We start from the raw sequence: 16066 nt of genomic DNA, 5'->3' as shown, positions 1-16066 counted from the left end.
CTAAGCCTTGTTTATTTTAAAGTTACGGAGTTGAACCAGAATGGATGTTTTTCAAACTCTGAGTGGAACGCTTTCTTTTCCAGTGAATTACAGGTGCCTAACATAGAGTACCTGATAGAAACTAGGGCTTACCCAGTTAAAGTATAAAGTATAAGTAGGTGCTTCTGAGCCCTGCCACTCCTCTCTGCCCTGATCCTGACTGGCTTTCTAAGGAGCACAGCTGCAAAATGCCTAGCCTGAATCTGGAAAATACTTTCCCATTCTAGTAGTCTGGAGCTGGTTTTGATTTAGGTTTTTGTTTTCTTGTAGCTGCTGCAAGGAGCTTGTGACTCGTGCTTTGAGAGTGTTTTGTAGTTTGTGTGTATTTTGGACTGATATTATAAACCTCTCTTTCTCCAGATTTATACTGGCTGTTATGATGGCAGTATTCAGGCTGTGAGGCTTAATCTGATGCAGAATTTCCGCTGTTGGGTAAGGAGTGACTCTTCTCGTCACTGAACTTTGAGAGTTTGCTTCACCCTAGGCTAATTGATAGGTCTTCATTATCATCAATGTAGCATTTTTATATTTTAGCATCTACTTTATGCCTTACACTGTAGATCACAGGTTGTCTCCTACGTGGTTGTTTTGTTTTAGTATAAAATCAGTACATGCTTAGAAAACAACAATACAGAAATAGATGAAATAAAAAGTGGAAGTGCTGATTTTAGTAATGGCACTGCCCCTCTACTGCTCCAACTCATCAGAGGTTACTAGTGTTAATGGTTTGGTTTGTGTCCTCATTGGTTTTTGAGGAATAGGCAAATAAAAAAATGTATGATCTTGTATGAGTTCTAAACTTCAGTTCATCAGGCTGAATTATGTGACTTTTATTTTGGGGTGAGGACTGATGATTAACCCTTAAAACTTTCATACTAAGGCCTGGTGCGGTGGCTTATGCCTATAATCCCAGCATTTTGGGAGGCTGAGGTGGGCAGATCACCTGAGGTTGGAAGTAAAAGACCAGCCTGACCAACATGGAGAAACCCCTTCTCCCACTAAAAATACAAAATTAGCCGAGCTTGGTGGCGCATGCCTCTAATCTCAGCTACTTGGGAGGCTGAGGCAAGAGAATCACTTGAACCTGGGAGGCAGAGGTTGCAGTGAGCTGAGATCACGCCATTGCACTCCAGCCTGGGCAACAAGAGCAAAACTCTGTCTCAAAAAAAAACCAACAACTTTTACACTGTTTCTTTTAAGCCTTAAGCCTTAATTTTTTTCATCAGTTCTAATAATGGTAGCTTTTCCTCCAAACTCTAACATCATTTTCAGCACTGAGGGCATGAACTTGACACTCTCCATTTTATAATTTGACTTCACACTTGTCCACAGCCTATTGACTTTTCAGCTATTTACACATTACTATCATTGCTTTTTAATTTTCTCAGTGAAGGCAAGCAAAATCTAGTACAGTTCCTCCTTATCTGAGGGGGGATAGAGTCTGTTTTTTTGATGTGATAATCAAGAGGGCTAAGTGACTAATAGGTGGTAGTGAATATAGCATAGATATGTTGGACAATGGTACAATTCACATCTGGGGGAGATGGAGTGGGATGGCATGAGATTTCATCATACTGCTCAGAATAATGTGCAATTTAAAACTCAAGAATTGTTTATTTTGGGAATTTTCCAATATTGTTTTTGAAGATGGTTACCCATATGTAACTAAAACCTCAGAAAGTGAAACCATGGATAAACAGGTATTACTGAAAGACAGGATCCAGAGTACACAAATAGAGTTAATCTATACAGAGAAATGGGGAAGATACTTCTGGCTCTATAGACAGAGGGATGGAGTAGTACCAACAGAGGAAAAACTTAACCTTGCATTACTTTAAAAAAATAAACGTGTTAGAGTTAGAATCACAAGGCTTTACCAACAAGCCTGTAGGGAAAAGCCAAGACAGAGAGAGTCTTTATGCTTTCTTGTTTTTCTTTTTTTTTTTTTTTTGAGACAGGGTCTTGCTCTGTTACTCAGGCGGGAGTGCAGTAGTGTGATCACAATAGTCACTGCAGCCTCAACTTCCTGGGCTCAAGCAATCCTCCCACCTCAGCGTCCCTAGCAGCTGGGACTCCAGGCATGTGCCAGTATGCCCAGCTAATTTTTGTATTTTTTTATTTTGGAGAGACAGGGTCTCACTATGTTGCCCAGGCTGGTCTTGAACTCCTGGGTTGAAGTGATTGACCCACCTCGGCCTCCTAAAGTGCTGGGATTACAGGTGTGTAATCCCACTGAGCCACCACTTAGAAAGCATGACACTAGCTTATGCTTTCTAATGCATGAAATTAAGCCATATTTATAAGTAAAATCACAGCTTAAAAAAATAAGTAGGTAATCATAAGATTGTGATTCAAGTGATAAAGGCTGTGAGTAAAGTCAGGCTTCTGTGGCAAACAGTATTCTACGGTAAGTATTTCCACAAATGTGGTTTTATCAGAGATTTTTATTTCACGTTTACATTCAACAGCTCTTAGAATTGTAAAAAACAGCACTTTCAGGCCAGCTCACACCTGTAGTCACAGCACTTTGAGAGGCTGAGGCGGGCGAATCACTTGAGGTCACGAGTTTGAGACCAGCCTGACCAAAATGGTCAAACCCCATCTCCACCAAAAAAAAAAAAAAAAAAAAAATTTACAAAATTTACTGGGCGTGGTGGTACATGCCTGTAATCCCAGCTAGTTGGGAGACTGAGGCAGGAGAATTGCTTTAACCTGGGAGCTAGAGGTTGCAGTGAGCTGCGATCGTGCCACTGCACTCCAGCCTGGGCAACAAGAGTGAAACTCTGTCTCAAAAAAAAAAACCCTTTTACTATTTTAGGAAAGGTATTTGCCTTTTGTATTGAATAAACTAAGATAGAAATTCCATTTTATGATGGCAACATAAAGAATATGGTTTAAAGGGAATTTTAAGGTAATTTATCCATAAATATTTGCTGGATTTAACAAGTTGTAATTGCTATGTCAGTGCTTTGTCTTCTCAAAATACCAAAGTATTAAAAGACTTTTCCAGTCTTTTCAAGGTTGCCTTAGCTTTGTTGTATTTTCTAGCCAAGAATACATTTAAAGCAAGGGGCTGGTTTTGCTTTCATAGTGCTTTTGGGATCCAGGTGAGGGCTGATCTGATTCACATTCACTGTACCCTTTTTCACTGAGTCCCCTCATCTTCTTTTTCTCCAGTGGCATGGTTGCTCTCTGATATTTGGCGTTGTCGATCATTTAAAACAACACTTACTGACCGACCATACTAATCCGAACTTCCAGACTCTGAAATGTCGCTGGAAGAACTGCGATGCTTTTTTCACTGCTAGGAAAGGATCCAAACAGGTACATTAGTGGGATTGTGGTTCGCCTGGGATTCAGTAGACTGCTCAGGGTACGGACTAGGAAACCTTTTTTGTTTTATTATTGAGAATTGCAATACATAGGGAGGGCCTAGAGTTTTTTTTTTTTATGATTCAGAGATTTGAGGGGCAGCTTAATGAAGTTTGAAATGAAGAGTTAGGTTGTTTTTGTTGAGAAAGGGCCTAAAGAGAATGTTTTCGGATGTTTCAAATCCAGTAACTGAACCTGGAGATTGGTTAGTGTGCTCTTGTGCTGAGACAACAGTTCACCTGTAAGGACATGGTTTCCTGTAAGTGAGCGAAGTGCTGGCTCCTAACTGCCTTTCCTGCCTGGATCCTAGATGGAATGGACTTACGTGGCTTTCCTTAGCTTTGACTTTCTTCCGTCTTCCTACCAACTTCTCTCATGGGCCCTTTTCCCTTCATTCCTAGGATGCTGCAGGACATATTGAACGACATGCTGAAGATGACAGCAAAATTGATTCATGAAGTTTTTGCCTCCCATGTTGGGAAGTCATTAGTTGAACTATTTTCCATCGGCCCCCCACACAGGCCACTCTCTTCCCTTCCCCAGTGAAACAAGGAAGGAGAAAGTGGTTACTAGCCAGGCTTACCCCTAGCATAAGTCTGGGCAGCTCTATGGGATGGGATAATAGATGATACTTTAAGTTCTTGCTGGAGGTTTTAAACAGATTTAGACAGATGTTAAGGAACCATACTCCTCTGGGACAGCATGGCATATAGTGATTTATGCTACTAGCGTTCTCCAGATGTTTATTAAAGATTCAGATCCTAATTGGTTACCCAGTTTGACCCTGATCATATGTATATTTTATTGATTTCAGTTTGCAATTTTTCGTTTATGTTCTTATGATGGTTTAAATCTGTAAGTTCTTATGATGGTTTAAACCTGTAAGTTCTTATGATGGTTTAAACTTTTAAGTACAAGTTTGTTTAAGTGCTAGACTTTCAGGATCAGTTTTAATTTCTCCATTTGTAATAGCTGGGTATTTAAATTGGAAGCAAATAGTTTTCTTTCTTAACAATCATGTGCAGTGCATGTCACTGTTTTTTTGCTTTATAGATGGACAGAGCTGGCTTTAAGCGCTAAAGGACACGGTAGATTTTTGACAAACAGTGGCTGCTCTGCTGACTGTATTTTAGGAATTCAGAAAGCAAATCACATAGTGACAAGTCTTTACAGACACCACTTCCTAGTAAACGTCTATAAGTGTGGATAGAAAGCTTAGTGTGAGGCAGTGCATACACCTAATGTCTACCTTTATGTTTGCTGTTGAAACGTAAACTGCCAGCACTCCCTGCTACAGATCCTGTCAGGCTGTTGGAACTGGAGGTATACCTTTATCTTCCTTTCTAGTGTCTGACCCTGCAAGCCTGATGTCAGCTTGAACCCTTTTGGTTTGTTCAGTTGCCAACCTCCATCTCTCCCACTGTATGGCTGTGCCTAGACTGATGGCAGCCATCAAGTTTTCCTCTGGACTCACAGGGTGTTTTCCACCCCGCTGCAGCACCCAAGATGGTCGGGGAGAGGGCTTAGAATAAGGCATCTGAATACAGTTTTTAGGACCTCAAGCAGACTTCCTAGAGACTTGTTTCTGAGACCATTTCTTTGCCTTCACTTCCCTGCTAACTGGGAAAAAAAGTGGAGCAGAGTCTCTGCCTGGCCACTGAGAACTGTCAAATTCACAAACCCTCAGGGGGGCTTTGTTTTTGGATTTTCTCTGGACTCATCAGTAAACTTGTAGAAGTGTTGCTTTCCAACCTTTTGTTTCTGGATCCTCAAAACTTAGAAAGTGGCTGGGTGTGGTGGCTCACGCCTGTAATCCCAGTACTTTGGGAGGCTGAGGCAGGCAGATCACCTGAGGCTAGGAGTTCAAGACTAGCCTGGCCAACATGGCAAAACCCTGTCTCTACTAAAAATACAAAAATTAGCTGGGCTTGATGGCAGGCACCTGTAATCCCAGCTACTCAGGAGGCTAAAGCAGGAAAATCACTTAAACCTGGGAGGTGGAGGTTTCAGTGAGCCAGATCGAGCCATTGCACTCCAGCCTGGATGACAGAGCAGTACTCTGTCTCAAACAACCAAACAACTTAGAAAGCTTCTTCAGAGAGATAAAAATAAGGGGGAGGCGCCCAGGGCCACATACCAAGCTTTGGGACATGGTCCTTTCTGCTGTCTGGGATTGCAGAGCATCCAGGTCTGTCTTCACCCCGTTAGTGCACACACATTCACTCACATGTCTTCCTTCAGGCTCTCGGGCAGGGGGACTTCACCAGGGTTTCATGGAGAGGCTTCAAGAGGGTCTGCAAGCCCCCAGAAATTGTGTGTGAGACTAAGTATGTGTTCTTTTTTCCAGGAAAGGCTCCAGTGGGTCTTACTTGATTCAGAAAATGTTAAGAATTAATCTACGAGGCCAGGCACAGTGGCTCATGCCTATAATCCCAGCACTTTGGGAGGCCAAGGCGGGTGGAACACTCGAGGTCAGGCGTTCTAGACCAGCCTGGCCAACATGGTGAAACCCTGTCTCTACTAAAAATAACAAAATTAGTCAGGTGTGGTGGTGGGTATCTGTAGTCTCAGCTACTCGGGAGGCTGAGGCAGGAGAATCGCTTGAACCTGGGAGGCAGAGGTTGCAGTGAGCCGAGATTGTACCACTGCACTCCAGCCTGGTGACAGAGCGAAACTCTACCTCAAGAAGAGAAAAAGAGTTAATCTAGGAGATAATGAATGGCCTACTATTATATAATAAATGGCCCCACAAGCTCTTGACTTCTGTCCTTGGGGAAAGCTGTTTTGTTAACCACCCCAGTGAGCTTTACATGATGCTTAATGGAGAACAAAGAAGATCTTGCTGCAAAAGGTGTATTAAATATTTGTGCTGTTTCTGTATGAAATTAAGCTTTTCCCACCTCTCACCCCCATTTCCTATAAGGATAACCAGAGAAGCCAGGCTGTTCTGTGGGTTTGGGAATGGTCATTTCCCAGGAAAATGCATTTGGATTAATGACTAAACCTGGCCTTTTTCTCTGGGCTGTAGTGAAGCTGCATTTTCTCATTGCCTGGCAGCATGCTAAGAAAGCCTTGAATGCTCTGTGGCATAGTGCCCTTCTACCCTGCCTGAGGATATGTCTGAAAAGATGAGCATGGCTTTGTGTAGGTGAGGTGTTGGGCAGTTGTGGGGAACTTCTGAGAGTATTCCAGACTGGTAGAGTCAGTAAGAACTCTGATTTGGATTTTGCTTTGGTGGAACTGTGTGCCTATATTTGCCTCTGTGTGTGCAAGTGTGCAGGTTCCTTTGTATGTATATATATGCATGGGAACCTGTACTTGTCATTTTTCTTCATTTCATAAAGGCTTTTTTTTGAAGCAGTGGCAGTAATGCCTTTGTTTCAAGAACACATGAAATTCTTTTAATCCCAGATTAGCATATTAGCCAAAATGAACCATTCTAGCCCTCTGTTAAGAAATAAAGGGACCATAAGCATTTTGGCTGCTTATGGTTGTGTGTTATTACTTACAAGTGTCTTGAAAATTATGCAGGACTTTGGCTTCTTTTGTTAAATGTCTTCCACAATGTCGTGACTGATTGTAGCCGTCTTTCCCTTCAGAGAAGAGCTAGGGCTCAGGGATCTGTGTTGACTCTGGTATTTAGTAGCTTTGTGAAGTAAGGAAACCATTAAATGACCTGACAGAAACTGACTCATGTCTTTAAAGTAGTTGGAGCCACTTTTAGATGTTATTTTCGATTGTTTTTGCCTACTTCTAATGGCTCAAAGCCAAGAAAACCATAGCATAAACACTTTGTGTACCTATGCTAGTGTTTAAGTGACAGTTTGTTCTGATAAAGTATCAGTCACTTCAAGTTTTATGTGAAATTTTTTAATTAGATTGAAAATAATTTTGGCATACCTCTCTACCCAGTTATAAAGCAATTCAACACAATGCAAACAAAACTCTTAAGAGCAAAGGTTATGTTGACCTGATGTTACTTGAATTTGAGAGAAAGTCATTACTTACTACTGCCCTCCTGCTTTTGTGGGAAAAATTTTTTCTTCCCCAGAAGAGTTAACAGTGGATTGTTCAGCTCCTGACTTACCCATAATTTATAGGCAATATTATTACTGGTTAAGTGATTATTTGCCTAACAAAGGTTTTATTTTGTCTTTTTTTCTGGTAGATTATACAATGGACAACTTTAGTGATGAGGCATGTGGATGATTTGGTGGGAGTAGGTTATATACTTAGTGGAATGGTATATTTTATGGAAAAGAATTCACTGGAGGGGATATTGAAGTATATTGTGAAGTGGGATTTGAAGAGCACATACGCTCTGGTTTGCTCAAATAACTGCAGTTTATGCTTACATATAAATTTTGTTTCTGTTACCTAAATGGGAGCTTCTAGAATTATGAAGGTCATACCCGCCACATTTATAAAGTAGTGGTTTTATCCCTGCCCCAAATCATCAGGTTCCTCAGGTTTGTTGTAGAGGTGATTTGGGATAGACTGAGTTCCTTATGCAAGTGGATGTAAAATCCTCATATAAACCAGACCTATGAATTATTAAGACAGTAACCTCTAACCTTACCTCCAAGCCCAAGTATATGGCCCTGTTGGGTTACATGGTGACTAAATTTCCCAGATTCACTCTAAATTCAAGGTAGTGGCCCAAATAAATTGGGAGAGGAGGGGGTCAAGGAGGAAAAGCTGTTGAAAATCTTTCTCCTATTTAAGAGAAATATATGCCCTAGAGCTGCTCCAGCACCCTTGGTTTCTGACTTTTTAAATATTTAATATGGATTAGAAGAATGAAATCAGATGACACCTGACTGCAAAAATGTTTATAAGCAAATAGCCTTCTTACATTTTGGTATAAAGCTGTGAACTTCGTAACTTTGTAAAGCAAGATATAAAGCAAATACAAGAGGAAAATAAAGTACTTTTACTAATTGACTGTTTACTTTCGTTACCTTGTCTGTGTATTCACAGTCAACCCTTTCCACGTTGGCTTAGCGAGGAAGAAGGAAATTGGGTGGAAAACACAAGATGCCTATAGATGTGCCACAAGCCATGGTCCAGATAAGTTTGGCAAACAGCTTCATTCAGGGTTTTTGTCCACAGTCATGTGACAGGTCAGTTAGTGAGCAGAGGAGCTAGGACAGCTCAATCTCTACTCCGTTACATTCAGGTAACTGGCCCCTCCCCTTGTACATGACCCATTTATTCTTGATGTCTTTTACAGCAACAGCTCCTCTGCCTTCCTTTTATGTCTTGGAAAGTATCTGAGCAATTCCTATGCTCAAGAGATAGCAATAGGCATGATTAAAGAGGGGTTCAGGATTTTGTTTTTGTGTATGTTTTCCATTGTTCTCTTCTAGGTGATGGGTGAGTGTATGATTGGAAGCTGTTCAGTCGTGCTATGGCTGATATCTAAATGTGAGAGAACAAAACACAAGGGGGCCATACACATGCCTTTATTCAGATCAGCTTTCTTCAGAATGCAGCCAAACTTACGAGTCAGACAGCCCAAAGTAACCAGCCCTATTCCACTGAGTGAGTCTACCCCACAGCAGGCCTCTCCTAAAATAACTAGGCAGAAGAACCCAGTGCTGGTTTGGTTCCTGGCCCATGGTGGGAGAGCATGAAGGTGATGGAGGCTCCAGCTCAAGGAGGTGCTGAGTGCCACTGGCGGGTGCTTCTGCAGACAGCCTAAAGCAAGGTAAGCAGCACTCGCTTCAGAGCTGAGGCAGCTCGGACTAGAGCTGGCACTTTCCTCCACCTGGCAAAGGGAAAACGGTTTGTTCTTCCTACCTCATTGCTTTACTAAAGCTTTGGGCAGGCTAGGCATGACCGATCAAGGATGGGTAGGGGGGTAAAATGGAGGAAGAACAGGACTGATGAGGTGGTTGGAGGCCTCCAGGGATGCAGCTGCTGGGTCCTTTGAGATAAGTGGCTTTGGAAATAGAGGGTAAAATGGAAATCCTGAATGATCCTGCGTGGCTTTGGGTGAGGCCAGCCTCATTCAGGCATACATGGTGAGCTGCAGCCACTGAAAGAGGAAGTCCTAAGATCAGAATTTAGATAGAAAAGAGTGACCCCCAGCCCTAGGAATCTTACAGGGCAAGGGGAAAGGGAACAGTCCCGCAGGTCAGACCCCTGGAAGATTTTCCAAGAAACAGTGGCTTATTGTTTCCTTTCTCCTGGATCTTCCCTAAGAAGGTGCATGTTTTCCAGCATAAAGTGATTAGGGGAGCTGAGGTCCCTTTGGGCCTCGAGTGCATGTGTCCTGTAAGCCACATTCCTCGCTGATCCTCCCTCCATGTTCTTTTCCTATCCCTTCCCACTACCACAGTGTGGAAATGAGGAGTGCAATGTGGGTCCAGTCTGCCTTGCTGATTCCTCCACCTTGAGTTTTAATGTGTAGGGGGAATGTGCTGTGTCTGTGCTTTACCTCCAGAACGTTGAGTTTGATGATACCGTCTCCATCCTTGTCAAATGCATGAAAAGCTCCTGTGAAAGAATGCACAGGGCAGAGGCCAGTTCTAGGCGCACTCCGCCTCTACTACTGTAACTTTCCTGAAGAAGACCACGTGCCCATTGCTGGCCCTCATCAGCACAAAGATTTGCAGGCAGAGACTCGCCAGTCACCCTCCCTTTGCCATCCCATTCTGGCCCTAAAGAGGGCCTTGGCCCTTGTTCAGCCTGGATGGAGCAGACTGGAGATTATCAGGTGAGATGCCTGTTGTGACAACTGACTCTGTGGGTCGGGGCTGAAGGGATCAAGAGACCAGAGAGCAGCCCCCCTCCCCCACTTACTGAACATGCCCTCCAGCCTGACGAAGCAGCAGATGAAACTGTCGAAGTCGATGTTCATGTGTTTGTCTGCGTACCGCATGGTAATGATGTCATACAGCTGGTTGTTGAGGTGGAATCCTGTGAAGGGGACCATGTGAGAGATGGAGGTGGAGCTGGAGGCCTTGGGTCTGCCTTCTATTTTCCTTGCCCCTTCCTTGCCCCTCAGCCACCCTGTGGCCTGGGAAGGGAAAATGAGAAGCCCTTTCCCTCTCATTTCTCTTGTGAGGCCCTAGTAGACTAGGCCCCTCCCCTTGCTGCTCCCACTGCCTCAGGTCCACATCCCTGTCACTACTTCCTTCACAGCACCTGCGTCGTTGACTGCATTTCGCATCTCGTAGCTGTTAATGGTGCCGGACTGGTCTGTGTCATAGTGTTTGAAAATTTTCTGGCAATAGAAAATTTGAGGATGGCAGTCATACACTGAATCTCCAGATCAACCCCATTCTTCACTCCCATACTTCATTTTCTCTTCCCACCTGCCAGGCCTTAATCTTGTTCCAGAGGTGGTGGAATTCTTGCAGGTTGAGCTTCCCAGAGCCATCTGTCTGGAGGAGGGAGGTCAGGGCTACAAGGCACATAGCAGAATCCTCTTGGATTAGGAGTGGGTGTCTAGGAGACTCCGCCTGGGCTGTCCTACCCTCTGCCCTGTTGTGGTATTTAACCCTCCCCTCCACTCCTCCACCAGTCAGAGACTCTGCCTATTCTATAACCCAGGGAGCCTGACTCCTAAGGACCACTTTTGATTGGGCAGGATCCAGGCTTGAGAGAAGCACGGTGGTTAGGGCAGTTACAACCCAATGTCCTCCCCTTCTGCCTCTAACAACCCCTTTCAGAAGAGGAGCCAAGATGTTCTGAATCAGGGGCTTCTTAAGTGTTACCCTGGGCACAAATTAGGGTCCTTTGCCTGACTGGGTACCCTCTATGTTTCCTTGGTGCCCATGGGCTGATGACAGAGGGTGGGGAAGGGGTGGCAGAAAGGATACATCCATGAGCGCAATCATGCTACGGCAGGACTCCAGTGTGAACCCATGTGTCTTCAGGTCCTTGTCTGGGGGGATGGAGAAGAGTGAGGAGCTGCTTTGAGACAACTGGACTCCCCACCCACCCCCTACATTTGGTTTGAGCCACTCACGTTTGTTCACAACTGTGTTAAGGACCTTCTTGAGCTCATCTGCGCAGATCTCCATGTCCTGGGGAGGAAGGGAGAGGAGGGCCATGGTTCACCAGTACAACAGCTGCTGGCACAGACGCTTTGCTAAACAAATTCCAGCAGGCTGTGTTTGTAAAATGCCCGTCAGTGCTATTACGTCATAGGAAGCTGGGGCTTTTCTGAGGAAGATGGGGGAGGGGCCAGATACTGCACCTCAGCTATCGGGACTGCTGTGGGCAGCTCAGAGCAAAAAGGCCTCCGAGCCCCCCAGTGGATGTGGCAGTCCAAAACTTAAGGGCTTGTGGATTTGTGTGCTACACACACATCCCCTGGCTCCACCAAAGTCCAAAATGACTTCTACCAAACAGTAACGAAATAACTGGCAATCTGAGCAGTTAATCCAGGAGAGAAGGAAGCACCTGTGGGCATCCTGGGCTTGGAGGTACTCACATCTCCCGCTATCTGCTTGAAAATGTTCTGGAATTGTTGCTGTTCCTCACTTTCCTGGTCAGAGCTGCCAGGCTGTGGCTGTGAAGGCACAAAGAAAAGCTGGTTCACAGGGGTCAGAGGTGGACAGGCCTATGAGGCAAGCTCCTCTGGGCCAAGGGAGCCAAGTACCTAAAACAGCTGGAGGTGGTAGTAGGAGCTGGGGACAGGGGCCAATGCAGACCTGGTGAGCCAGAGTGAGAAGCATCAAGGCCTCAGTGACTCTACACACCTCTCCAGCCCTGACTCCCCCAGCCAAAGGAGATGTGGCAGCCATGCAGACACAGACAGCCTCCTCACCCCCACCCCAGTCCCCACCCATTAGAGCACTCTCCACCATCCCAGGCCTGACCATTCCAACCAAAGATGCCCTCAGGTCAAAGAAGGTCTGACTGTTCTGATTCCTCTGGCCACCTCTGTCATCAAGGCCAAGTCCTCAGAGAACCTCCCCTAGGCCCCACTGCACAAGTGCCCCCAGATAAAAGGAAGGCCCTAGATTCATCTGGAGAATTTTGCTCCTAAGGCTAACCTCTACCAAGCTCTCCACTCCAATCTAACACCTTCCTGTGAGCTTGAGAGGACTCCAGTTCTGATGTTAGCCTCACTTTTCTGCTCCTATTCTTTATCCCCCTATTGTGAAAAGCTCGACACCAGGAGACAGGAGTTGCGCCTCCACTCTCAAGCTGGTTCTGTCTCAGCCTTTGCCTCCCCTTCTCTCTGTCCTGGCTGAATCGGCTTCATAGAAGGCTCAACCTGCCATCCACTCCTAGGATGGAACCCCCATCCTGGGACATTCACCCAAGCAGCATCCCAAATTTCAGGGGAACTTGCTGAGAGAAAAGGTCAGTGGGACAAATCCAAACCTCTAGATGTTTGACAACCCCTGGGGAAGCCTGCAGCCGCCATGTATCCCAAGCCCCTAGGAAGCCCCCGTAGCACGCTGGCCACCCCATTCATGCCACGTGCTCAGACACCTGTGCGGACTGCTCTTGCTTATCAGGGCTTGTTTTGCCTTTGCCCTCTGACTCCTGGTCCACACCCAGCTCCTTGTTACTGTTTGCTCTGTCCGAAACGAAGATGATGGGCTGGAGAGAGGAGGGAAGTAGGGAGGGGGCAGGAAGGAAGCGAGGATTACAGTCTGAACAGGTACGCTGGGGCAGCCTCTCTCTTGGAGCAGCTTTGTCCAGTGAGAAGAGAAAAAGAACAGGCGGGAGCTCTTCGACCTCGGTTCAAGCGCTGTCTCTGCCACTGAAAAGCCGTGTGACTTCAGTTCTTTATCTTTCCGTACCTACTCTATCCCTCCTTATGGTAGAGTTATGATAGCTCAGCATGTGAAATGTTAAGAATGCTAAAAGCAGCATGATCTAGTGCAGCGATTGTCAAATATTTTATAGACTTTCTTTTTTCCAGATGGAAACATATTTCAAATTAAATTTCCTGCAGAAACACCATGTATATAAAGCCATTAAAAACAGAGCTTCTCTGATTAATAACAGAGCTCTTTGCCCTCAGCACCTCACATCACCATGGCAGCTACTGAGGCACCTCCAAGGAACCTCTAGGACTCTGCAAAGTATAGATTGGAAAAAGATATGGATTAGTGGCATGGTCAGTGGGTAACTGTCAGAACACTGGGCCGGAATCCCAGCCCTGCCCCTCATATAAGAAATACCCTGTTTGGCCTCAGTTTACTCATCCTTTAACGGTAAAACCAACTCTCCTTCCTCATAGGGCTTTTGTGGGGATCAAATAAGATACCGAAGGCAAAATCATACTGCAAAAACATTTAAGATGCTACACAAACAAAGGATATTTTCAAGACATGCTCGTGCAAGTGACGAGGATATGAAAAGGGCAGGGAGTGGCAGCTCTGTGGCGCTGACACTGGTGGGTGCGGTGCAGCTGTAGGGACAGCCTGGGGAAGGCAAGGTGGTAGGGTTTGACGCTGCAATGCAGAGAGCAACAAGGCAGGCAGAGCCTCTCAGAGCAGAGAAGCAGCCTGCCCGGGCTCAGGCGCCACTGCCCTTCCAGACTGCTTATCTATTACAGCTCAAGCAGACAGACTCATGGAAATGGTTCCCCAGCAGGCCCCAGAGGCCCTGGCTTGCTCTACCTTCTAAGCAAAGTGTCTTGCTCAAGCGGCTGATGCTTGTGGGGATCCCAGAGCAAATGGAGGTCAGTCTGAGGGGGATGTGTGGGAGAGACATGGTATGGCCATGGAGCATCCCTGCCAGGCACACACTGGCAGGCCCAAGTATGGGTCTGGACAACACAGGCCTTGAAGTGTAGGGGGCTGGCACCAGAGAGAGAGGGCAGGAAACACAGGTTTTGGAGCAAACAGACATCATTTCCACTTCCATTTTCCCCACTCATTAGTTCTGTGTCCTTGGGCACTTTTTTGATTCTGTCTCACCCATGAAAGGGAAAAATGTAGCACCTTCTTTGTAGATACTTTTATAAGTGGGGACGAAAGAGAGTTTTACCCCAAGCACAGTACCTGAAATGTGGCTGTCAGCTCCGGTCTGGGCCAGCGCCAGTAACTGGAGGACACCTGTGATGGACCCATCACCACCAGACACCACTGTAAATGCTAGCACCAAATCTGATGGTGTATGATGGCCTCTTGTGGTTCAGGGCACAGACTCTGGACCCAGACTGCCTGGCTTTAAGTACTGGCTCTGCCACTCCCTGGCTGTGTGGCCTTTGGCAAGTTAGTCAATCTGTCTGTACCTTTTCTCCTTCTCAAAATGGGGATAGTTACAGTACTCATCTCATAGGGCTGTTGTGAGGATGGAATTAATCATGGAAAGCCCCTAGAAGAGTGCTTGCCATGTAGCCTTCCCACAGCAAATCTTAGTTGCCATTACTGCACACTCGGCCCCAGCAGGAGCTCAGGGAAGGAGAGGGAAGGAAGAGGCAAGTCTGGTGCATGCATGCCTATGAGCACAAACACATGCATATATCACACACATGCATACACACACTTTGTGCTCTCTACCCACACACCCACCTTGGTTTTTTTCTTTTTCTGCATAAAAAAAGGAAACGGTAAATGCAGAGTAAATGAAAAGCAAGTTCCCAGAACAGTCAGTGGCTTTTGGCTTCCCTGTATCCTGGTCTTTAGCTTGGGGTGAGGCTCTGGGGTCCAGAAATCTGAATGACATGGAGGGTGAAGGAAGAAGAGAATTCTTCTTTCTTCTTCATGCCCAGACACCAGTGAATGCTATGGTTCTGTTTTTATAATCTACTGTTACTGCATATGACAAGGAAAAGGATCTTCTGACTATAGTTTCCTTTCTTCCTTTTTTAGAAAATGAAATTGGTTACTAAAACACCAAAAACATGGCTCACTCAAACTGACCTGACAATGAATTTTGACTTACAGAATATTTTTAAAAAATCTTTGAGCAAACATTTAACATAGGGAGATTTTCTTTGGTAAAATCAGCAGCTGTAGCAGTCTGCCCTGGGCCTGTAATCCCCATGGCAACTATCAGCTGAGCCCAGGGCCTGCTCCCTGTGTCTTCCAGATTACCCCAGGCCCCACCATTCCTGTTGACCCTCAACATGAGCCAAATGTCAGTTGAGAACTGCAGACAACTGTGTTGGTGCAGGGACATCAAAACCCCTGCACCTGCCTGCTCTGCTCAGTTAGGTGACGTGCCAGCTTCCATAGCTTTTGAGTTTGCAGGTCCTGATCAACACTGTACACCGATGACTAGCATCCAGATGACCAGAACAGACCCACACGCACCTACCACTAAAACCAATTGCCTGTGGTAATTCAGAAGGTACTTGGAGACATGGCACTGGCACAGGGTCAGGATTATGACCATGACTGTCACTACCCAGAAGACAGTTCAGAAGGGTATTTGTCCTCCCATTGGCCTACATCATCCCCACAGAGCACGAGGGACTGTTTACTGACTACAGCCCAAAGTCCCATGGCAGTCACAAAACTCCTCAACACAGAGAGCCCAACACACTGCTCTGTGCTTTGGACTTTGGGCTTCTCATTGCCTGAGCTGGCCTCAGTGTGGAGGTGAGGAAAAACCTGTCAAGTCAGGGAGTCTGGATGTGAGTTCCAACCCTGCCACTTAACTAGCTGTGTGAACTCGGAGAATTCATTCAACCCCATTGAGCCTCTGCTTCCTTTCTTGAAAACCAGGGATT

At 45.6% G+C, this 16066-nt stretch overlaps 2 protein-coding genes across 6 annotated transcripts in view; one reads left to right on the top strand and one right to left on the bottom strand.

Annotated features, from left to right (window-relative positions):
- ZNF106 (zinc finger protein 106) overlaps positions 1-8360 on the top strand; it is a 76039-nt gene extending 67679 nt beyond the window's left edge. For all 5 annotated transcript variants that reach the window (XM_064365933.1, XM_012442185.3, XM_012442183.3 and 2 more), the window contains 3 exons: positions 400-471; positions 3217-3363; positions 3813-8360. In XM_064365933.1, the coding sequence (XP_064222003.1) occupies positions 400-471; positions 3217-3363; positions 3813-3869 (276 nt within the window). In that variant the 3' untranslated portion in view covers positions 3870-8360. The remainder of the gene's footprint in view (positions 1-399; positions 472-3216; positions 3364-3812) is intronic.
- Positions 8361-8860: 500 nt separating this feature from the next.
- The window catches only part of LOC105710001 (neutral alpha-glucosidase C), a 161668-nt gene continuing 154462 nt past the window's right edge, over positions 8861-16066 (bottom strand). The window contains exons 38-47 of the mRNA XM_064365940.1: positions 14904-14921; positions 12868-12978; positions 11858-11935; positions 11390-11447; positions 11241-11305; positions 10734-10802; positions 10564-10642; positions 10219-10335; positions 9854-9912; positions 8861-9451 (exon numbers count right to left, since the gene is read on the bottom strand). Coding sequence (XP_064222010.1) covers positions 9425-9451; positions 9854-9912; positions 10219-10335; positions 10564-10642; positions 10734-10802; positions 11241-11305; positions 11390-11447; positions 11858-11935; positions 12868-12978; positions 14904-14921 — 681 coding nt within the window. The 3' untranslated portion in view covers positions 8861-9424. The remainder of the gene's footprint in view (positions 9452-9853; positions 9913-10218; positions 10336-10563; positions 10643-10733; positions 10803-11240; positions 11306-11389; positions 11448-11857; positions 11936-12867; positions 12979-14903; positions 14922-16066) is intronic.

This window comes from Aotus nancymaae, unplaced genomic scaffold, assembly GCF_030222135.1.
Source record: "Aotus nancymaae isolate 86718 unplaced genomic scaffold, 86718_ANA_hifiasm-v0.15.2.pri h1tg000062l, whole genome shotgun sequence".
NCBI lineage: Eukaryota > Metazoa > Chordata > Mammalia > Primates > Aotidae > Aotus > Aotus nancymaae.
This window is presented reverse-complemented; position numbering and strand designations above follow the sequence as displayed.